General features: G+C 39.1%; 1 protein-coding gene across 2 annotated transcripts in view; it reads left to right on the top strand.

Moving 5' to 3' along the window:
- Positions 1-21,654, top strand: part of ANXA5 (annexin A5) — a 31,418-nt gene extending 9,764 nt beyond the window's left edge. For both annotated transcript variants that reach the window (XM_004320984.4, XM_073804886.1), the window contains exons 3-13: positions 3,998-4,082; positions 5,388-5,482; positions 6,656-6,769; positions 8,756-8,846; positions 11,646-11,725; positions 12,163-12,219; positions 16,661-16,754; positions 17,692-17,787; positions 19,324-19,382; positions 19,590-19,712; positions 21,125-21,654. In XM_004320984.4, coding sequence (XP_004321032.1) covers positions 3,998-4,082; positions 5,388-5,482; positions 6,656-6,769; positions 8,756-8,846; positions 11,646-11,725; positions 12,163-12,219; positions 16,661-16,754; positions 17,692-17,787; positions 19,324-19,382; positions 19,590-19,712; positions 21,125-21,184 — 954 coding nt within the window. In that variant the 3' untranslated portion in view covers positions 21,185-21,654. The remainder of the gene's footprint in view (positions 1-3,997; positions 4,083-5,387; positions 5,483-6,655; positions 6,770-8,755; positions 8,847-11,645; positions 11,726-12,162; positions 12,220-16,660; positions 16,755-17,691; positions 17,788-19,323; positions 19,383-19,589; positions 19,713-21,124) is intronic.
- The last annotated feature ends 2,195 nt before the right edge of the window (positions 21,655-23,849 follow it).

Below are 23,849 nucleotides of genomic sequence, written 5' to 3' on the forward strand. Positions count from 1 at the left end.
TGCCCTTTTCTACTTTGCTGAGCCAGCCTGGCAAAATTACAGGCAACTTTCAAGACATTTTGGGGAAGTTTCTCTGATTTCTTTTCTTTCCACTCCTCCTGTCTCAGTCCCTCCTTTATGTGCTCATATTACCCTGAGGAAACCTCTGTGTGTATACTCTACTGCGCTTGATTACTTACATGCCTATCATTTTCTCCTGACTTCAGAGATCTTGACTTTTTCCTAGTGATTAGTACAATACTTGGCAGTGGAAGGCATTCAGAAAATGGCTGTTGAGTGAATAGATAAGCAGACAGGTGAGCTAAGTCATTCAAGTTCTCACAGTGAGAGAACCCATGGTATTTGTTCATGTTTATGATGATACTGATGGTGTCTTCCTCATCAATCTGAAGTGGTCTTACTAAACAGAGAGGAACTGCAGTTTGCCTTGAGAGAAATAACTTTCCTAACCCATACCAATTTTGAAGGGCCATCTCCTCAAATCTTACCAGTTTCTCTCCCAACCTATTGCTCCTTTTAATTATGTTGAGCCATTTGAAGCTGCCGGTATTCAACCATTCACTTTCCTATGGTCAAGCTATAGAACAAATGGCAGGGAGTTTATTGGCCCTTATTGCATCTGTGCTTTTTAGATAGGGTGGAAATGGAGACTAGCCTGGCTTTGGGTGGATTTCTCAAAGGGTTCTGAACCCACTTCTAATGTGGGGTGTGGTTTCCACACACCAACAAGCAGTTCTCCTGTACCAGATGGGTGTCTTGCTATTCAACTCAGTTCTGCCATTGTCTGCTGCAGATAGCATCAGCTCAGCCCACAGGTTGAGGGCTCAGTTCTGCAAGACCACCCCTCTTCATACTCCCACCCCCATTTCAGACGCCAGTTGCAAGGCCAGATTGTCACCTCTGATTCTGCCTGACTGGCTACAGATCGGAGTTTCCAGTGACCCCATCATTGGCTCACAGAACTCAGAGAAACATTTTACTTACTAGATCACTGGTTTATTATAAAAGGACACAACTCAGGATCAGCCAGATGGAAGAGATGCGTAGGGCAAGGTGTGTGGGAAGGGGCAGGGAGCTTCGGGGCCCACTCCGAGTGAGCCACTGTCCCTACAACGCCATGTGTTCACCAGCCTGGAAGCTCTCCAAACCGTGTCCTTTTGGATTTTATGGAGGCTTCATTACATAGGCATGATTGATTAAATCATTGGCCATTGGTGATTGAACTCGATCTCCAGCCCCTCTCTCTTCCCTGAGGTGGGGTTGTGGGTGTGGGACTGAAAGTTCCAACCCTCTCATCACATGGTTGTTTCCCCGGGCAAGCAGCCCCCAAACCCCCATCCTTAGATGCTTCCCAAAAGTCACCTCATTAACAAAGTCAGGTGTGATTGAAGGGGGTTTGCTATGAATATCAAGCTCTTATCATTATGAAATTTATCACTCTTATCATCTGGGAATTCCAAGGGTTTTAGGAGGTCTGTGCAGGAAATGGGGACAAAGACCAAATATATATGTTTCTTATTATAAATCACAGTATCGCATTTTCCCACTTAGTAGAATGAAGAGCTCTGGCTTAGTTTCATGACCTCCCCATGAGATAAGTGAGGCTTCCCTGCCCCTCCTTTTCCTACTTGGCCACAATCTTTTGTTTGGCTGTGGGCGTGTGGGGGGGGGTGGCTTGAGGGGATGAAAGCTGCTACCAGTCAACACTCTGGGGCTGGGAGATGGAACTGGGAAAAAACACCTCTTTTCTTGGATTGTATGCTTTTGGCCACATAATTACAACACTAAGGTTTTCCTGTAGGTTCTCTCAAGGCTGACTCTGTTCAGAGGAAAGAAGAGTCTTTCTTCTTTCCTTGAACAAGAGGAGACTATTGTTAAAGAAAAAATTATTCTCGTACTTGTTAAATGGTAAAGAAGACTTTCAAAACTACTGCAGTAAAGGTCATGCCTATTGCAATGGAAGAGAAGAGATTGGGTTCAAGTCCAAGTATAGCAAAGGCAGCTGGGAACTTACAACCAGTGAGCAGGATGAAGGGGGTCAGTGGATGGAAAGTTACTAAGAGGAGACATTAAGGGTAGAGGGATTCTTGCTGAACTGGCCTAATAGGATTCTTGCTTAAGGCAGCCCATGGATTTATACATCAAAGATGGAGGATGAGGAACTTGAACAGATATTAAGGTTTGCGGGATTCTCTGTAAACTGACTTTAGCAGGATTCGTGCTACAACTGGGCTTGGCAGCCTAGAGACCAGTCCTAGTCAAAAAGTGTGCTCTGAGGAGCCTGTCTGAAGTTTGGTCAAGGAGAGAGTCTGTCTCCTGGAGCCCTGAGTGCTACTTTTTCAGGAGGCGGAATGCAGTGCCACTGAAGAGAGGTCTCAGAGCTGACCTCTGGTGCTTTGTCCCATGCAAGTTCTTCCCCATGGATATGTCTCTCTGTTGTCTTTTTTTTTTTTTTTTTTTTTTTAATGTGGTTGGTGTTAAGATACTGTAGGCAAATGCAGCAGTTGGATGTTAAGGTGGAAGAGAAATTTTTTTCCTTGTAGGTGATCGTGCTTCCTTGCATTCATAATAAAACAGAAGTGATCATAAACCAGACAAGTCTTCTCAGTCCCCAACCCTTATAGCTGTTTATTTCTCAGTTTTGGATGGAACCTTGACAGGAGTTGTGAGGGACTTCAGGAACATTTATTGGTAAAAATAAATCCTGGGAGCCTCCCTTTATCATAAGATAAAAATTTATGGCTCAGTATTAATAAAGCTTTCTGATTCTAAAGATCTATTGATATTACAAACAGTTTTTGGAGGTATTAAAATATTTGGATGATTAAAAGTACTAGATATGATAACATAAAATAAGAACTCTTACAAACAGTATCTTCTAATATATCTTGAAAAGTTCTAAATTCAGAAATTTGTATTCTTCTGGCACATGAACTACTGAAAATCTTTTCAGGTTTTGCCAGGTTATCTTAAAATCCCTAAATAAGTATAAGGAAACAGGACTAGATTTATTAAGAGCATTGCTTAGAGTTCAGTGCCTAGGGTAAGGCCTCAAGTTTTTTTTTTTTTAACATCTTTATTGGAGCATAATTGCTTTACAATGGTGTGTTAGTTTCTGCTTTATAACAAAGTGAGTCAGCTATACATATACATATATCCCCATATCTCCTCCCTCTTGTGTCTCCCTCCCTCCCACCCTCCCTATCCCACCCCTCTAGGTGGTCACAAAGCACCGAGCTGATCTCCCTGTGCTATGCGGCTGCTTCCCACTAGCTATCTATTTTATGTTTGGTAGTGTATATATGTCCATGCCACTCTCTCACTTCGTCCCAGCTTACCCTTCCCCCTCTCTGTATCCTGAAGTCCATTCTCTAGTAGGTCTGCATCTTTATTCCCGTCTTGCCCCTTGGTTCTTCATGACCACTTTTTTTTTTTTTTTTAAGATTCCATATATATGTGTTAGCATACCGTATTTGTTTTTCTCTTTCTGACTTACTTCACTCTGTATGACAGACTCTAGGTCCATCCACCTCACTACAAATAACTCAATTTTGTTTCTTTTTATGGCTGAGTAATATTCCATTGTATATATGTGCCACAAAAGGCCTCAAGTTTTAATACAGGCTCAGCATGCTCCCAGATCAAAGTGGCGAGAGGCTTAACGGGAATGAAGCCTGCGAGGAAGTGCCCTCCGTGAACCAGGAGGTGCTGGTGGAGCTTGATCACTGGGGCGATGCCTGAAGGAAGAGGGCCTTGGAAGCCAGCCTTCCCGCTAATGGTATCGCAGGTGGGCCAGGAGAGCTCGTGCACTGAATTGGTGCACTGCTAATCCACATTGTAATGGTCTGTTTCCCATTTCAGATGGGGTTATGTTGATATATCTTATCAAATGATAAGTTTATGTAAAGTCTGAACATGAAACAGAGCAAGCAGCTTACTGTTTATGTTTATCGTAGTAGTCATGCTGTGAATAATATTGCTGTTTTCCCTGTGTCAGGCGCTCAGAGGCACTGTGACTGACTTCCCTGGATTTGATGAGCGGGCCGATGCAGAAACTCTTCGGAAGGCCATGAAAGGCCTGGGTAAATTCAGCCTTCTTTTTGTTCTAAAAAAAAATGTGACATTTGTTTTTCTGAACAAAAAAGTCATTGTTTTACAGTAAGATTAACTTTAAAATATTTTGAGCTGAACATATATAGAGAGAAACATTAAAGGAACAAAAAAAATGACTGACCACCCCTAGTATTTAGTCTCTAGAACCAAACAGGAGTTAAATTCAGCCTCTTTGTTTTTTTAGCTTTTCAGCTTTACCCATACGGTAGCTGACTGAGTAGATAAACAGACATTCCTGAGGGTGATCAGCTGTGCAGCCTTTTGCTCTCAGTGTCCAATCAGATATCCAGTTCTATCAGTTTCTTACATCCCACTGTCTTCACTTTCTCAGCTTTCCTTTTTTGCAGTTTAAAAACCTCTCTTCTTGAGGACTTCCACATATAATTAATCCTCCTGTCCTCAGGCTCCTTCTGTACCAGTGTCCATGTGAAGGGATTCATCTTCCTCAAACTTGGCTCTGACCCCATCACTCTCCATTCTGAACATCTTGTGAGATTTCCTGTTGTAGCAGGATCGGGTGCAGGCTTTCTGGCCTTGTAAGGCCTTCCCTGGTATTCCAGCCCACCTTGTCGGTCTCAGCGCACATTACTGCCTGATGTGTCCTCTGATCCATCCATGCCAGGTGATCTGCTACTCAGGAAAGCTCTGTATTTTCCTACTGTTGAGCTTTTCCTGGATTCTAAAAGCCTGTCTTTCTTCCTTACATCACTGCCTGTCAAAATCTTTTCATCCTTCAAGACTGTTTTGGGTGGGTGTCACCTTCTCCATGAAGCTTTTCCCAAAACTGTCTTCCGCTGCCTTTCAGCTACGAGAACCTCCTCTGAACCCCATTTAACACCTGGACCTCTCCTGAGGCCCTTGTCACATTCTGCCTTACCTCACACAAAAAAATTTGTATTTTTTACCCTAAATTGTTCATAACTTGAAACCAGGGTCTATATCTTTTCTCCTTTCTCAACCCCCTGGAACACCCAACACATCATGCCTTGTGAAGAGCTGTTATTTGAGTAATTATTTGTTGCAAGAAAAGCTAGGTGCACTCAGTTTTTAAAAAGTCAGGAGAATTTTTGCGTCTCCTTCACAATGTGTAGGGGTAGTACATATTGTTGGAAACAATAACATTTTGATATTGTAAATTTTATAGTTTAATAAATTATTTAATAAAATATATTTTATGAGGCAAGGAATTAAAGTGACTGGGGAGCTGGTTACAAAGGTTATTGAGAGAAGGGGCATGTGGGAGCCTGGATGTAATGGTTGGAACATAATTGCAGGCACCGATGAGGAGAGCATCCTGACTCTGCTGACATCCCGCAGTAATGCTCAGCGCCAGGAGATCGCTATGGCTTTTAAAACTCTATTTGGCCGGGTAAGACTGTACTTCATCCCAAGGTGGAATGTGAGAGCAGCTTTCTCTTTTAAGACTAGTTTGAAATCTACTAATATTCTTTTGTAAATATCATTAATCTTATGATTCTGACTTTCCTATTCCTCGTTTTTTCTTTTCTAGTTTGTTTCTTAGTTATCAGCTGTTGGTTAAAATGCTCACTCAACTTATCCTCATATGATTGTTTTTCCTCACTTGACACTGTATAGGTGCTGAAAGATCCCAATGGGGATAACTGCCCTTCTTTCCTTCTGTGTTTCCCACTCAGGATTGTTGTATTATTTTCCAGGTGTAAACCTGTATTGCAATATGTTTTGCTCTGACACAGTCACACTTGGTTCCTTTTGGAGTGATATTTTAATAAATGAGTTTTTAATTCATTGATTTAAATGTTCTTATTTGATTAACAATTCAAAGTAAAAATTAAATTTGTCACTAAATGAATTAGTACAGACATAAAAAACTTAAATGTAGTTTTATTCTGAAAATTTTTGTTCATTATTTCGAGAAACAAATGCAAAGAAAAAAAAAAAGCATGTATTTTAAACACAAATTCTAGTTGCCTGTGTGCTGAAACTGAAATGGATGAGAAATACTGCTTTTATCTTTATAATTATGCAAGTTCCCCGTAATAGCAGCTGTCCTGCAGTAGTCAGGGGCATAGTAATGAACATAATCTATTATGTATGTATTAGAATATTACTAGATATGGAGAGAAAAGAAAACATTGTTTTGTTTAGGTATGATAGGCCAAATTTTGTCCTTTGTAAAAATGCATTATGATATTTTGGGGAAATTATTTTTTTGAGATAGACATGTTTCTCAGAAGAGTATTTTTAAAATATTTTAGGCTTATTTTAAAATATCTTAAAATAAATATTTTTTATAAAAAGCATTCATTTTTTAAAAACTCTGAGATTAAGAAAAACATCTTAAAAACAAGTACCTTGACACATGAGTGGCTTTGCTTTAGCTTAAGGTCAGATGTCAAAAGTACATTATTAAAAGCCACAGGGTGTTGTTTAGCTCATGTGTCTTCTACTTGGAGATAGCAATGTAAAGAATTCATTAGAGCAAAGGGCTATCGTTCATATTTAAGAAGAACCTCCTTAAAATTTCTGCATGGTTAACCAATTTATATTTTCTGTGAGTTAGGACCTTCTGGATGACCTGAAATCAGAACTGACTGGAAAATTTGAAAAATTAATTGTGGCTCTGATGAAACCGTCTCGGCTTTACGATGCCTATGAACTGAAGCATGCTCTTAAGGTGAAAGGATGAGTGCGAGGAATATTCCTGTCATGTGTATAATATTATTTTGTGTTGGTAATTACTTTATGGTATTTTTATTTTTATTTATTTATTTTTATTTTATTTATTTTTTATTTTTTTTGGAACATATAAATCATCACATCAGTCTATTACAGTCATTAACATGACAATTAGCTGTTTCAACAACTATTTCTTTTTTTTAATTTTATTTAATTTTTTTTATACAGCAGGTTATGGTATTTTTATATTAAAACAAATTGAATTATTTCACTGAGGGTTTCTTGAAGGACAAAACTGCGTATGAGGCAATAAGAAAAGGAGAGAGGAAATGACAAGTGTGTCATTTAGTCTTTTTGTATAGTTAACTCAGTAGTAGTGGGTTTTTAAAATTTTAGTGTATTTTACAGCCTTTTGTACTTTATTTTCATGCTTGTTTTCTAATTTTGAGATATGTTTTTTTTGTTTGTGTTTGTTTTTTGGTTTTTTTTTTTGGCGGTACGCGGGCCTCTCACAGTTGTGGCCTCTCCCGTTGCGGAGCACAGTCTCCGGACGTGCAGGCTCGGCGGCCATGGCTCACGGGCCCAGCCGCTCTGTGGCATGTGGAATCTTCCTGGACCGGGGCACGAACCTGAGTCCCCTGCATCGGCAGGCGGACTCTCAACCACTGCGCCACTAGGGAAGCCCTGAGATATGTTTTTAAAATGTTACAGATTAGGTATTTTATCTTTTAGTTTAGAAATTTGCCTGATTAGGGAACAATAATATTGTTAATCGTTTTAGCATAAAAGATGAAGCTTTGGAGAGAATTTTGAGATAAGAAAGATTTTCTAATACCCTTTCCTTCTTTCCTGTACTTCTAAATACTAAAATGAAGCAGCTGGTAAACTTGATATAATTTCATTGTAGCAAGTAACTAAATGTATATTCCCTTGCCTGGTGTTTGCAATGTTGTATAAATGTGATTACATTGAATCATTTGTTTAGACTTATGGGACAGGGAATAACTCAGTCACTAGTAGTTAGGTTTTGAATGGACAAACTGAAATTAACAACAAGGAGATGATGTAGCTCAGGTGGAGGGAGGAGAGGGTTTGTCAAGTTAGGAACCTTTCTGTGCGTCTTCATTTTCCTACAGTGATTCTTTGGAATAAATAAAATCTTAGGTTATTGGAAATGGGCATTTTTGCAGCCTTCTGAAATATTAGCAGTGGCTAAAATTCTGCCCGAGCATAAACCTAGTTCTTTCAGTGTTTGATTTTTTGGTAAAGCAACAGAAATATAAGGAAATTAAGGCTTAAATATGCTATCTTTTAAAATTAAGTTCAGCTATGTCATTGCTTGTATCTTCTAATTTAGTAGTGTAGATATGACTTATAATCAGAAAAAGGAAAACCAACTACAATTATTCTTTAAAAATCCAGAAAGCAAGTCCCAATTCCTTTATGCTGATCCAATAACTGATTCCTAATAACCAAGCCGTGCTATATTTATTTTTACCTGTGTTGCAGAATTTCCCTGTGATCCATAGAGAACTTAATTTGAGAGCAGGGTTGTTTATGTTTTGAGGTACATATTGTTTAAGTATCAGTGTTCTTCCATGTAAATTTATGTGAAGTTTTCATTTTTACTATTTCAGCCTTTTTTTAATTTCCTGTTTCATCAAAATGTTTCCCTTTAAAACTATTTAGAATTAAACTGATAAAATTACAAATTTATGTAATCTGTTATATGTCATATATGTAGACACATTCATACAATCAACATTTTTTTCATTAGGCAAAAAAGGATAAAATTGTCTTTGGAAAGAAAACTAATTTGAAATTTCGTATTTCTATAACTAATAGAACTCATATAGAAAGTGAACGTTATGTTGGATAATATATATATATTTATGCAGTTGGGGTAACATCTGTTCTGGGAAAATCACTTTCTTTTTAATCTTATTAACATGTTTTTTTCTTTTAAAAATAAATCTCCAAACAGGGAGCTGGGACAAATGAAAAAGTCCTGACAGAAATTATTGCTTCAAGGACACCTGAAGAACTGAGAGCCATAAAGCAAGTTTATGAAGAAGGTAACTGTTTCGAATTACATCTCCCTTCACTTCCGCTGTCACTTTGTCATTTCTCTAAAGGGAGTGGAGTTCTTTGGAGTTATGGGAGGGCAGGCCATACGTGATTTCTGGATGAGTGAAGGAATGAGTAAACAAATAAGCAACCATTCAAGCTAGTTTCTCTTTCAGTAGGGAAGAGACTGCCTTTTTCTATACCTATAACTACTTTAGTATTTGTAAGAAACTTCTGTTGAGGATGGGACTTATTTTCATATAGGATTTACAGTCAGTGTTGGGATATACAGGTTGTCTCTTTCACTTTACATTTAAGATGTAAGTGGTTTTTCTTCCTTAAAAATTTCAGTTTTATGTTGGTAGAAGTTAAGAATTACTAAAAAGGAAAAGAAACCTTGTCCAAATCAGAGTCGATAATGTCTGAGTAAATGTATGTCATTCTAGCTAAGGGGGGTGCTTGACTACTCTGCATTTTGACTTTGGTGTCTTTTCTTTTGCATTTTTAAATTTTTTGTGTGTGAAAAAAACCCTATATTTCAATCTGAAGCATATCCTGTTAATGGAACCAAGAAAATGTAATAAAAAGCAAAAGTAGGGAGTTCTTTTCTCATCAGATTTTCTGTAAAAGACTCTGCCCTCTGCGTGACTTAGGAGGATCAGACTGTCCAGATGGTCAGCTCAGTCAACAGACCTCCAAGCCTAGTGCTTGCAGCTAGGAAAATGGGTCCCTATCTTGGCATTAGTTGGTTAATCTTAGAAATGACCCTGTAACCCAGCAAGTTAGAATGGTGTGAAATTTATGGCCACTAAACAATTACCTTTTTTTTTTTTTTTTTTTTTTTTTTTTTTTTGCGGTACGCGGGCCTCTCACTGTTGTGGGCTCTCCCGTTGCGGAGCACAGGCTCCGGACGCGCAGGCCCAGCGGCCATGGCTCACAGGCCCAGCCTGCTCCACGGCATGTGGGATCTTTCCGGACCGGGGCACGAACCCGTGTCCCCTGCATCAGCAGGCGGACTCTCAACCACTGCGCCACCAGGGAAGCCCAACAATTACCTTTTGAAGCGCTGGAATCTTTCTTTCCTGCTCCTCTTTTTGTAGTTGGATAGGACCCAACCACTAAGGCAGAGGTGATACATGTATCTCAGCTGCAGGTGATCACGCTTGAGTTTTTACCTGATATAATATTCACATATCTCCTTCTGGGGTTGTTGACATTGATGAATGAGCCTTTGTGCTGCCGGGTGACAGATGGGGTGCCACAAGAGGTATAGTAACTGTGTGTGGTCCATCCAGTCAGCCGTGCTGTTGTGCACTAGCTATGTGTCCAGCAGCGTACTGGCTGTCATGAATGATGCAGAAGATGCACATAACAAAGCTCCTGTCCTCAAGGAGTTTGCAGTCCATTTAGGGATGACATGACTTAGAAAAAACTGCAAGAGTTACAGGATAGTAAAGTTCAAACATCGAACATGTTTAATGAAAGAATTCATTCAGAGAAGAGAGGTCATTTTGGCTTTGGATGTCAGGAGAGACTTCTTCACAGTGCAGCCAGACACTGAGCCAGGGTTTCAAGACTAGATAGGTTTCGAGTGGGTGAAGAAGGCATTTTTGGTCAAGGTCCACCCACTGTCTGCCATGGCATGGAGACCAGTTTGAGAAAAGTATGCTGAGGGAACAAAGAGAATGTGACTGTAGTGGAGGGAATGTGCATGTCCATTGTGGAGATAAACTGAATAAGTGCAGTTAGGCTCTGTTACACATGGTTTTGTATGACTGGATTAGAAGTTTGGACTTGGTTCAAAAGCATTGTAAGCTCCTGAATGGATAGTAGAGTATTAAAGGGACAATTGAGGTCAGGAAGAACGTTTGAATTAAGAGGCTGATTAGTTAGCTGTGTTGGGAGAGGTAAGCTGGGCAGTTATGGCTCAGCCTAGGCTGGTGGGAGGTATGAGGCAAATCAGAGAGAGGAGAAATATAAATGGATTTGATGGTTGATTATATATAGGTGTTGGAGTAGAGGAAGGAATAAAAAATTCCTTCAAGGTTTTGTATTTGAGCAACTGATTGAAGTAGATATGTATCTTTTGTATTTTTAGAAGTGTCAAACTTTTAAACTTTGTCTCCTTTCAAATAATGATGAAATGTTTAAATGCCTTAGAGTAATACCTCCTCTCCTTCAATGGCAGCTGGTTGTGAGACGGTGAAAAGTGCCTGTAGACTCTTGTAGATCCTGGTTTTCCCCTTTGCTGTGGCTTTATGTCTGTCGAATAGCTGGAAATGGAGGGGAGAAGGGCATATTTTAAAATATCACTGCTGTCTCTCAGAGTTAACTTTATTTGTTGCAGAGGAAAAATATCTTATTAGGAGAAGGAATGCCCATGCCCCAAATGAAAAAAAAAACTCAGAATATTTGAGAGTGGAAGACCTTTCGAGATGAATCATGTAAAACATTTGAAAGAAAGGGAAACAAAGTTTAAAATTAAGATTGATTGTATTTTAGAGACTTTCCAGTACGATCATGTATCTGATTAATAACAGATTAATAACTACATTGGTTGAGAGCATTTCTAAATGGCCAAGTCATGATTTAGGTTTGAACTGAGTGCTTTTGGGAGACTTTAATTTCTTTTCTTCCAGCCACTCACCACTTAAAACATTTGCCTTCAGTCTTCAGAGTGCTCAGAGAAGCATGAACTATTATGCTAATCAGATATTTCTTATGTCTCTTCCATTTGATTAATGGGGCAAGATATCCTTTTCTAGTTGAAAGAAGCTGTAAATAAGTGTGAAATTATTCTGTTGCAGAATATGGCTCGAGCCTGGAAGATGATGTGGTGGGGGACACTTCAGGGTACTACCAGAGGATGTTGGTGGTCCTCCTTCAGGTATTGGGTGGAGGCTCTTTGTGGTTTAAAAAATCTGAAGCTGGACTGGTCTGAATCTAGTTAAGTCAAGTCACTTAAAATTCTTTTATCTATTTCTGGTACTTGCTTGATTCTGGCTGTGTGGTGCCAGTGTGTGTTTGTGTTTCAGAACATCTGACCTGAACTCGTAATAGCTAACTCATAGTTTTTTGTTTTTTGTTTTTTTGGATATCACTGTCCTCTTTTATTCATAGATTTTAAAATCAAGAGGGTCAGATTGGTTTTGGACAGTGTTTGTGTGATAATGTAAAAATACTGTAGAATTGATAAGATCTTAATTAATGCATATTATTCCTAAGAGAAAAAGCTTTATGTGCATAACCATTAGGTGGAACCGTTTTTTCTTTAGAACAAAAATACTCATGTAATGCAATAACGTGACATATTATCTCTTCTAGGCTAATAGAGACCCTGATGCTGGAATTGATGAAGCACAGGTTGAACAAGATGCTCAGGTGAGTGAGACTTAATCTGTGATGACTTTATTATGACATAAATGAAAAAAGAATCCATGCTAATGGCAAATCATAATATGTTGTAATAGCATCTAAAAATAGTCTAACGGGTCGTTTACAAATCATAAGACCCATGTAAGTAGATGGCCAACAAAATGTTTTATCCCAAGGCTGAAATGAAATAAAATAAATTACATGTAAATAATGAGTTCCACCTGGATATGTTATTTTCCTTTAGATTATGGGACATTCTCAAAATAGAGAATTTTACAAGAAAACCAGGTGTTATGGATGGTACTGCCAATGTGGCAGTCTCTTCGTAGAAAAGGATAAAGAAGAAAAAATACTTTAGTGGTAAATGGTGTTTTATTACATAATAGATGACACGTTATTGTAGAATTTGAAAATTCCTCCACCTTTCCTTTGATAGACTTCTAAACAGGATTGTTCTTTTGTCAGTTGCTCTTTAGTCACTCCCTAATGAAATTTTATACTTAAGTGGCTTTTAAATTCCATTATTGTCTCAGTATGGTTTATAAAGTAGTCAAATGTAGGAAATAAGTGTTAGGAAATTTGAAACATGAGACCTGAAAACTGGAAAATGGTAATAAAGGAATTACTTGGGTTCTTAGAATCACATATCATAGTCCTGTCTCTCTGGTCACATGTTTCCAATATAGGCGTACCTTGGAGATATTGTGGGTTTGGTTCTAGACCACCACACTAAAGTGACTATCACAGTAAAGCAAGTTACATGAATTACTTTGGTTTCCCAGTGCCTATAGAAGTTATGTTTACACTATACTTCAGTAACTATGCAATAGCATTATATCTAAAAAACAGTGTACGTCCCTTAAATAATTCCTCTTCAGGGGTCAGTCCTCAAATTAGCTGCTTTTCAGGTCTCCCTGCCTGACCCCCAGGTGTGTGTCAGGTGCTCCTTACAGGGGAGACTATAGCATCTCAAGCTTCCTGCCACAGTTCTTGCCACCTAATATGGAAGCTGCCTATTTACTTGACTGACCACCCAGGGCACTCTGAGCTGTCAGTTCAATCTGTATCCTTTGTCCCTAGCATATGGTTAGCACTTAGTAACTATGAGTTGCTGACGAGTGACCCAATGCATAACTCTAACATAGAGGGGATCATTTCTGTCTTCTAGATAAGGAAACCGAAGCTCAGGGGTTCGAGAAACAAGCTCATAGCCCCCACTGAGTGGGAATGGAGCTGGAATTTCCACCTGGGCCCATCTGACCCCAAAGCCCTTCCTCTTTCACTAGACAACAGTCTTGGCGTTCTTACCTGTTAGCTCCTTTCTCTCCTTTCCGCTACGGTAAAACAGGCTTAGTAAGTATAGATTGGAAGGAAAGATCTCGCTTAACCCTGCCTGCTTACAGACCCGTCCTCCCAAGCTGTTAGGGGCTTTGCTCATTGCTGAGCCGAGCCTGTTGCTTTCCAGGCTTGCACTGTCTGTGGGTCTGTAGGAGATGTGCTGGTCCTCACACTCCTGCTCTCAGGACTGGGACCTCTGGATGCTTTTCAGCGGTCGTGGTCACGGTGAAAGGAGCAGCTTAATAGTCTCAGACGACTGCAGTGAGGCCTGCATTAGCGGGCGGTGGGCAGATTTCCCAGCACAGCTGGTGGTGTGACGAGAGCACCGCTGCAGTGTGAGGCTGCTGAACGGGAACAGTACATTTGTACCTCGTTTTCACTGATTTCTCTGCTTGGAGCACTCACTGTGGAGCAGTGCTTCTCAGACTTTAATGTGCCTATAAATCCTTTGGGGATCTCCTTAAAGTGCAGATTCTGACTCAGTAGGTCTGGGTGGGGCCTGGGATCTGCATTTGTAACAAGCCCTCAGGTGATGCCCGTGCTGGTCCTGGGGCCACACTTTGAGTACTGAGGCTATATAGGCATCACTTAACCTCTGCTGCAGGGGATATGACCATTCAGAACCCTGAAGGGGAAACTTTGTACATCTGAAAACTGACTTACGAAGTTACTTTAACATACCCCTGAAATAGTATCCAGGCTTTCTTTACCTTTTCAGTGACCAGGGACAACACAGAATACAGGCTGGCTGTTGATCTTTGATTCATAAAAATCTTATTAATTAATTCAGCCTGTTGAAAACAATTACCCTTTCAGCATTATAAAAAAGGAACACACCCATTTATACCTTGTAGCAAGGGTACCTGGGCTGTTATCACTGATGGGAATTTCAGATTTCTTAATTGAGAGTCATCCAACTAAGGGGCCCTTTTATAAGCATTTGAATTTTTTTCCCTACTGATACCTGGCACTAAGAGGAGTCCTGTTATTTCAGGGATTTGATAAGCCTCAATGAGTCATTCACCTGGGAATTGAACATTTTGTAGTTAATTCACTTAACTTTTTAACATTTTTGATGCGTTGAACTGATTTTACTTTCTCCCCTACCAAATCCTTGTGTTATGCTTTCTCTGGAGAGAAAGTTGAACTCTTAAGGAAGGAGAGAGAAGGGAGTCAGTGCTTATTGAGTACCTGCTATTGATTGCCTGACACTGTTCAGTGCATTCATTATGTGAGTTATATAATCTCCATTAATAACTCTATAGAAATATTATTCCTACTGTGTAGGTGAAGACACTGAGCCTCAAGAAGAGATTAAGTAACTCATCTAAGACTCACAGATAGGACAGGACCAGTTCTGTTTTGATTCCAAAACCTCTGTACTTTGCACTGAACCAGAGGTTATCAAACTGCTTGGGCTAAACTGTAAAGCCCCCTCTGAGGGAAGGGGGAGGGTGAGGAGGTGTGAGGGTCCCTCATCCAGAAGAGCTCCGTGGATACTGGGCAGCCTCATTTAACCCTTACATTAAGACAAGACAAAACAAAAGGCTTTTAAATATTGCTGTATATGATGATACCGTCATTATTATTGCATATGATTCAGTTAGTAGTAGTTTTAGACTAGGTAATGATCCCAAACGTAATTCTTCCAAGAAAATTAAGAGATTATAGTTAAAAGTAGCCATCTCACCAGGTTTTTCCATACAACTGCTACAGCTACTAGAGAACATCCCTAGAAATAGAGAACAATTGGTAAGAAAGGAGGCTTCAGCAGCGCTTGCAGTATTGTACAGGATGAGCCCTTCACCACTTTTAGGCATTAATGTATACGTATATCTCATCTGTGTGTGGAAAACATACTAGAGGTAGTAGCCAGTATCTTTGGGATGTTGATATTCTTGGTAATTTAAATTTCCTTATTTATGTGTTTTCTCTGTTTTATAAAATTTATCAATGAACATGTGTAATTTTTGTAATTAGATTAAAAAAGTTATCTTAAGAGAAGTGTACAGCACCCTGATATAGTTCTAAGGTTTAGATACTTGCATGACTTTCATAGTAACACTCTTTTTAGTTTTGAAGAGCATGCTCACATGACCAGGATTGATGTTGTGTATTTTTATCATTAAAATAAATTAATTTCAATATTGAGTGTAGAGATGATTCTCTGGAAGTGTAATACAAAATAGATCTGTAGTAGCATAGTCTATATTCTTAAACATACTGTGATCAAAATTCCTACATCCAAACACGTGCTTTGATCACCTCGTATCATTCGTTTTGCCGCTTGTGGCCGTAAAGGCAGCTCGGAGTGGTAGTCTCAGCAAATTGCATTTGGCTTGCTTTAATCGGTATACTTACCTTGAAATGATTAAAAGGGTAGTATAGACATTTTAAAGATTGATGCTTTGGGTTTTAATAAATAAGCTACAACCCAATAAGTGGACTCAGAGTTAATGATGTTTGTATATAATTTTTTCAGCAATGATATGGACATTGGAAAGCATATATTCTTTTCCATGTAAAAAGGTAAATGTAGACACTCAAACTACTCAACAAGTATATGTTAAGTGCCTGCTGTATGCCAGGCACTGTGCTGTACTCACAATGTTTTAAAAATTCGTTGTGATCTCTTAAAAATGGGAAAACTTTTTGTAGCTAGCATTGGTTAAATTTCAGCTGTAAAGAGAGAATATGGAGTTTTATCATGTATTACTGAACAGCTACAGAGCAAGCAAAACAGAAAACGCAGACCCCTTAGCTCCTAGTTAAACTTTCCCAGTCTGTAAATGGATGTATCAGCAGTGAGGTAGGTAATCAGAACTTTCCACCAACCATATCATTGCTCCTGGAAGTCATGGTAGACATTTTGGGGACATTTAACCTGGCACCATTGCTCTGCTTTATTGCTTTGCCACAGTTTAGTGGCAAGCTCCCAAGTAGCCCCAGACTTAGTGAGCTGAGTTTCAGAGTAGGAAACATCAGAACTGAAAAACATAAGATGATGAATCAGGCAAATTCATATTCAGGGAGTAAAACCCAAGTGTGATTAAGAACCTGGACATGAGATGGGAGAACAATTTATTAATTGAGGTTGAAATTTTCACAGGCTTTGTTTCAGGCTGGAGAACTTAAATGGGGAACAGATGAAGAAAAGTTTATTACTATCTTCGGAACACGAAGCGTGTCTCATTTGAGAAGGGGTGAGTGATAAAAATGTGTGTGATACGTATGGTACTTTGATTAATTTTGAAAGTACGGGAGTCAGTATGCCAGAATACCTGCTGCAGAACAGGCCCTTGCTGAATGGATCAGTTTTTAAATTTCTTCCTTTTGGTGACCTTGAGAGATCTCATAGTTCTCTGCTTCTCTTGTAGCTTTTACAAAACTTAGAGATCCTTAGTCCACTCTTTGCTATCAGGGTGATGAGGGAGATAGGCCTCTAGATTGTTACTCATAGTGACAAACCACTGAGCTGTAGCTCACTCCAAGTATTTCCTCTTAGATAGTGGTACCTAAGAGCTCACTTCTGGGTATTCATCAGTACTTGTGGTATCAAGTGGGAATAAGTTCACTGGCAAGTGACAGAAAACCCTACTAATAGTGGCTTTAATATTGGGCTTTCTGTAGGTAAGATTCCTTGGCTGATTTGGCAGGACGTAGGCTCTTTCTGTTTTCCTTCTCCACTGTCCTTAGCACTTTGGTTCTCTTTCTCATCTTCGGTACCTCATTGTCACACGATGACTGCTGTTGCTCCAAACATGCCAACCATTTTCACAGCAAGAAGAAAAGAAAGGGGTAAACTCACCATATCTGTCTTATTACTTTTAATTGGGAAAGAGAAAGATTTTTCAGAATCGTCTCCCACAGATTTCCCTTTAGATCTCATTGGTTATAACCAGTAAGGAGGGGATGGGAAATGAGTGAACAAAGAACACTTAGAATCCATTAGATCCAATGGATCTAATGGATCCATTAGAATCCATTGTTTCGGGCTTGGCACGTTGAGGCTCTGAACAAAATCAAGGTCTGTCAGCAAGGAGAAAGGGGAGATTTGTGTTTGGTAGGACAGTGCCTGGTTAGAGTATCTTTCTGGAAAGAGTGATTCTTATGTGATTCATAAATTGTCCTGTTTTCTAGTGTTTGACAAATACATGACTATATCAGGATTTCAAATTGAAGAAACCATTGACCGAGAGACTTCTGGTAATTTGGAACAGCTGCTCCTTGCTGTCGGTAGGTAATTTTATAATGTATATAATATTCATGGTGTTAAGAGGTAAAGTATTTTATTCAGTTGAAGCTGTATCTGAAAATAACCATCTATTTCTTTATTAAAAAAGAGCTTATCATGATATTTGGGTGAAGCAAACTCCTAAATTTCCAATTCAAAATCTGTCTTGATGTTGGAAATACGTGAACTATCTGGTTATTTCATTTAATCTTATGGAAACATTAAGAGAATTGTTTAAAACTCATTTTGAAGCTGCATTAAAAGTATTACTGTTTCATTGTGAACCTGAAATGTGGGCATTGTAATCTCAGGCTTGTAAATGTTACTTCTGATATCTGTGGAATTTTATTTTTCTTTAGAATACCATCCTCACAGTTTTGAAGCAGACTGAGAAATTGGAATCTGATTTAGAATAAGTATCTTTGACATAGTGGAAGATGTGTGATAGTGGTTATTTTTCTGAGTAAATAGTTTAGAATTTTATTTTAGCTAAATATTCAGAATAACCTGGAAAAATTGGAGAAACGAGTTTGTGCAGTTTATTGTCGTATTACGTACTCACCAAATTCCAGGGAGAATCTAGTTTGTGAGTTCCCTGTGGTCCCCGTTTTCATATGGGTTTGGAGTGAACCTCTGTCTGCTGTTTGTTCTGAGTATCTGGTGTTGAGCTGAAGCTTCTGTGCTCTCTGTCTTCTGGAGAATAAGCTACATGTGTGCATGTACCAGCACTAACAGTAACCTTTCATTTGAGTCCACAGTTAATGAATTTTAACAGAAATCTTTTAGATGACCCCTTCATAATAGAATACACATAAAAGTTATGACAGATTTAGTTACTGGTGGCTGTTTTCTTAAGCATTGGAGAAGAACACACCGCCCCCAATCAAGGATTTGTTATTTTTGTATATTAGGGAATTTTTATGATAGTTTCTGAAGCTAAGCAGACTGAGTTCTGAGGAGCCCTAACATACAATAGATATGTGCGTGTTCGAGGAAGATACTCTTTTCTGTTACCAGTTTATCTGGATGTTTCTACCAAAATGGGTGAGTCTCGTGCTGCTCTGTGTGAATCATGGACGCTATATCCATAGAATACCTATATTAAGATTACAGACAGATAGTCTAAGGTTTGTCAGATGAGATGGGGTAGTAATCTTACATTATTTGCTTGAATATAGTGGAATGAAAACTCCCAGGAGGTTTGTATAATTTACTGGGGATGAAGAAGGTTGTGGCATAACAGCCCAGGCTGCCAAAACTGTTACAGCAAAAAGGTGCTCATAGAAGAAAGGGGCACTGAAAAACTTGCAGCCCCTGTCCTACGTGCCTTTCTGTGTAGAACTCAGAACTCTACGGAAAACTCAAGCCTGTATCTATGGAGATTCTCTGTAGTCAGGAGATCAGAGCAGCTCTTGAGCCTGTGTTACTTTCGTACTGTATTTAAGTAGAGCTATAAGCGTCAGGCAGCTTTGATTTTAATTACTTTATCCTTTTCACATCAGAATAGCACGTGACCATTATATTACTTATTTTTGTAGTGAAATCCATTCGCAGTATACCTGCCTACCTTGCAGAAACCCTCTACTATGCTATGAAGGTAAGTGCATGCCTTGAGTCTTCTATCTAATTAATTTATCTCTCTAGTATGTTTTAGATGATAGACTTTGAGGCTTTTTTCCTCCTTAAAACAGGTAGTTCAATTCTACTAAATGGTTTTACTTGATTGACTCACCCCAACTCAGGGGAGTTTGATGCTATAATTGACATTTTTAAACATGTGCCTCTCTTTTGTTCTTTTTTAAAGGGAGCTGGGACAGATGATCATACCCTCATCAGGGTTGTGGTTTCCAGAAGTGAGATCGATCTGTTTAACATTAGGAAGGAGTTCAGGAAGAATTTTGCCACCTCTCTTTATTCCATGATTAAGGTAGTAGAACCTTTCTTTAAATGTTGAGAAATCCACAGCAGCCCAGTGCATAGCTTGCGAGACATGGGTGGGAGAACCTAATTCCTGTGTTAAGTTTAGAGTTTTAGGGATGTGATTAGAGCCGTGAGTTACAAAGTTTGGCATCATGTCCCCTGAAGTACGGGTGATGGCTCCTGAGTGAAAGACTGGCTCTCGGTGAAGGCCGAGGCTCCTGGTGAGCTTAGAAGCATTATTTAGTAGTGGTGACAGATGACTCACTAAACCCAGTCTTGTCCACGGTAATAATATGTTGGTTCTTTCTGCCTTTTATCAGTTCCAGCTGTCTTGATTAGTTTCTCCTTTCTTTCATATCAGTGTTTGCTTTCTTTATTGTCTGTTATCACCTTATCTCTGGTATTGGTTCATAGTTCAGGAAAGAACCAACCAGGTCATATCAGGAGTAAGTAAAGAGCTTAAGTATTACTGTCATTTTTATCCTTTTAAGAGCAAGGGACACTGTGGCCTATAATTAAATTTGGCTTAAAGCCTTTTGACTTCCTCATTCTTTCTTTTCCTCCCTCCCTCCCTCCCTCCCTCTGTCTGCCTTTCTGTCTTTTTTTGTCTCTCTGTCTTGGTCTTTCTTTTTGATAAAGGGGAATGTGGGCTGTGTGCAAAGCAGCATCTCAGTTGAGAAAGCATGGAACTTTGTGTGTGTGTCGTGTGCTGGGCTGAAGGGTACTAGAGAGTTCTTCCAGTGACTCATAGCTTGAAACGTTAACTTATCCCACACATCTGTGCATGACACAAGCAGAGGCAAAATGTACTTTACCCTTCTGTCTTTGAGGCAAAGCCATAACAGCCAGGCGGTCCCAGCCTTGCCCCCCATAGCCAGCCATATGCTATGTGATAAGACAGGGGTCCCCAACTCCCGGGATGTAATGCCTGATGATCTGAGTTGGAGCTGCTGTAATAATAATAGAAATAAAGTGCACAGTAAATGTAATGCCCTCAAATCATCCCGAAACCATCCCCTGCCCCCCGGTCCTTGGAAAAATTGTCTTCCATGAAAACAGTCCCTGGTGCCAAAAAGGTTAGGGACTGCTGTGATGAGAGACTTAGAGTTTGTTTAGAAACCTTGACTTGAACATGGTTGTAAAAGCTTCCCTGTTCTCTGTGTTACTAGAGGGAAGAACATACTTCACTGTCTTAGGTAGAACTGTGCTTTTAAGGGGTAAAATTAGAAAGTTAAACATCAGTTGCATCAGTAGGAAATTCTCTGTAAAGCATTCCTGTTGTGAAAGACACTCACAGAGAGATTACCCACATGGGGGAAACGTCATGTGAATAAAACCTGTTGCCAGATATGTCTTAGTTTTTTATTTTCTTTGGCTTCTGTGAGTCATGGGGGTTAACGGAGTACATTTGGCTTTCAGGGGGACACATCTGGGGACTATAAGAAAGCCCTCCTGCTGCTCTGTGGAGAAGATGACTGATGTGCGCCTGGAGAGAGACCCTGCACCGTGCCTGCCACTGTCGCCACTGCCTTCCTGCAGTGCATCTCACTGCACTTCTTGCACGCCAGAGCGTGGCACGTTGCCTTATTCATGCCAGCATGCTATGACCAAAACATATATGTTGTAGAAGAAAATAGTAGTGCTCCTTTCTGATCTTCGCTTAAAATCCTTCTCCTTGACTGTCGTAGTCCTGAAGTGTACTTACGTTACTAAGACTAAAGTCTGGATCATTTATATTTTCCTTTAAGAGGTCAGACTGCTTTCAGCCTTTTTTAAAAACTTCATTTATATTAAATTGATAACCGCATTACCTTAACCAGAACCTTAGCCTTGAAATTGTGAACTCCTGGAAATGTTATTAATCAAGTTTGCTACTAAATTAAACCTGAAACATTATGGAGGTTGCATTCAAAGGGTTAATGAATAATAAACGTTTCCTTCCTCCTGAATTACGTGTGGGTGTGTGTCTAAAGAAAACTTATTTAATTTACCTACTTAACAATGATATGTTTTTTCAAGCTAGTCGGTTGACAGTGTTGTCAGTTGACAACTGAATTTATAGTTGGCTTTTGGGTGAAAAGCTTGAAATACAACATGCAAAATGAATTGTCTGTGCAGTGTGGAATGAGGGAAGAGTTGAAGGGGGTCTCTGATTTATTGGTGGCGTGTTTATGTGGGCATCAATTAAAGCAATGCTTATGTTAGTTGCTTACTAGAAAAGCTGATTTTAAAACTTAACCTAAAATTTCAGTTACTTTTCACTTTTCTGTTATCAACTTGTTTTTCCTGTTTTCATCTACTACCTTCTTTGAGATAAAAAAGCAGGCAATATAGAGGCAAAAAGAGAGAAGTGGCTTCTTTCTTCTAATATTTACCTTTCAGTTTTCTGCTTTCAAACTGCTTCTTGAATTGGTGTCAACTTCCTTTTTTCACTTACTCCCTTATAAATGTGTGTTTTTAAAAGCAAGTGATTGCTATTAATAAGACATTTTGATAAATGGACTACTCTCCTACTGGAAACTCTTAATTAGTGATATTGTTCTTTTCACAAGCTTGGCTGGTCATCAGAATAACCGTGAGAGCTTTGAAAATTATGTGTGTGTATATATGACATGCTATTTTTTTTTTTGCAAAAGCTCCGTAGGCAATTCTAATGCAGAGCCAAGTTGAGAATCAACTGCCTCTACTGCCCCCAGCCCCGCATGCTGAGATATAATTGACGTACAACACTGACAGGTTTAAGGCGTACAGCATAACGGCGTGACTTAGGTATGTTGAAAATGATTATCACAGTAAGTTTAGCTAATATCTATCATCTCATGTAGATTAAAAAAAAGAAAGAAGAAAACGTTTCTCCTGGTGGTGAGAGCTCTTAGGGTTCTCTCCTAACAAGTTCCAAAAGGCCAGACAGCAGTGTTAAGTATAGTTACGTTGAACGTTACATCCCCAGGACTTACTTATCTCATAACTGGAAGTTTGTACGTTTTGTCCACTTTCTTCCAATTCCCCACTCCCCACCCCTGCTTCTGAGAGCCACAAATCTGACCTCTTTTTCTATTAGTGTGTGTTTGTTTGCTTTTTAGATTGTACATATAAATGAGGTCGTGCAGTATTTGTGTCTCTCTGACTTATTTCACTGAGCATAATTCCCTCAAGATCCATCCACGTCGTCCCAAATGGCAAGAGGTTCATTTTTACGGATGAATAATATTCTGCTCTGTGTGCGTGCGTGCGTGTGTGTGTGTGTGTGTGTGTGTGTGTGTAGCTATCACTTTTTCTTTGTTCATTCATTGATGGATACTTAGGTTGCCTCTATGTCTTGACTACTGTAAATAATGAACATGGGGGTGCATATATCTTTCTGAGTTAATGTTCTCATTTTCTTTGGATAAGTATCTAGAAGTGGAACTGCTGGATCATATGGTAGTTTTAATTTTTTGAAGACCCTCCATGCTCTTTTCCATGGGGGCTGTACAAATTTACATTCCCACCAACAGTACACAAGGGTTCCCTTTTCTCCACATTCTCGTCAACGTTTGTTATTTCTTGTCTTTTTCATAATAGCCATTCTAACGGGCAAGATGATATCTCATTGTGGTTTTGATTCACATTTTCCTGATTAGTGACGTTGAGCACCTTATCATGTACCTGTTTTGGCCATCCGTATGTCTTTTATAGAAAAATGTCTATTCAGATCCTCTGCCCATTTTTTCATTGGATTATTTTTTGTTATTATTATTTGAATTCTTTATATATTTTGGATATTAACCCCTTATCAGACATATGATTTGCAAATATTTTCTCCCATTCTGTAAGTTGCCTTTTAATTTTGTTGATGGTTTCCTTTGCGAGGCAGAAGCTTTTAGATTGATATAATCCCACATGTTTATATTTGCTATTGTTGCTTTTGCTTTTGGTGTCCAAAAAGTCATCACCAAGACTGATGTCAAGGAGCTGACGACCTATGTTTTCTTCTAGGAGTTTTTGTGGTTTCAGGTCTTACATTCAAATCTTTAATCCGTTCTGAGTTAATTTTTGTGTATGGTGTAGTTTAGTGGTCCAGTTTCATTTTTTTACATGTGGCTGTAAATTTCCCAGCACTGTTTATTGGAGAGACTGTTCTTTTCCCATTGTATATTCTTGG

This window comes from Tursiops truncatus, chromosome 5 (genome assembly GCF_011762595.2).
Source record: "Tursiops truncatus isolate mTurTru1 chromosome 5, mTurTru1.mat.Y, whole genome shotgun sequence".
Lineage (NCBI taxonomy): Eukaryota > Metazoa > Chordata > Mammalia > Artiodactyla > Delphinidae > Tursiops > Tursiops truncatus.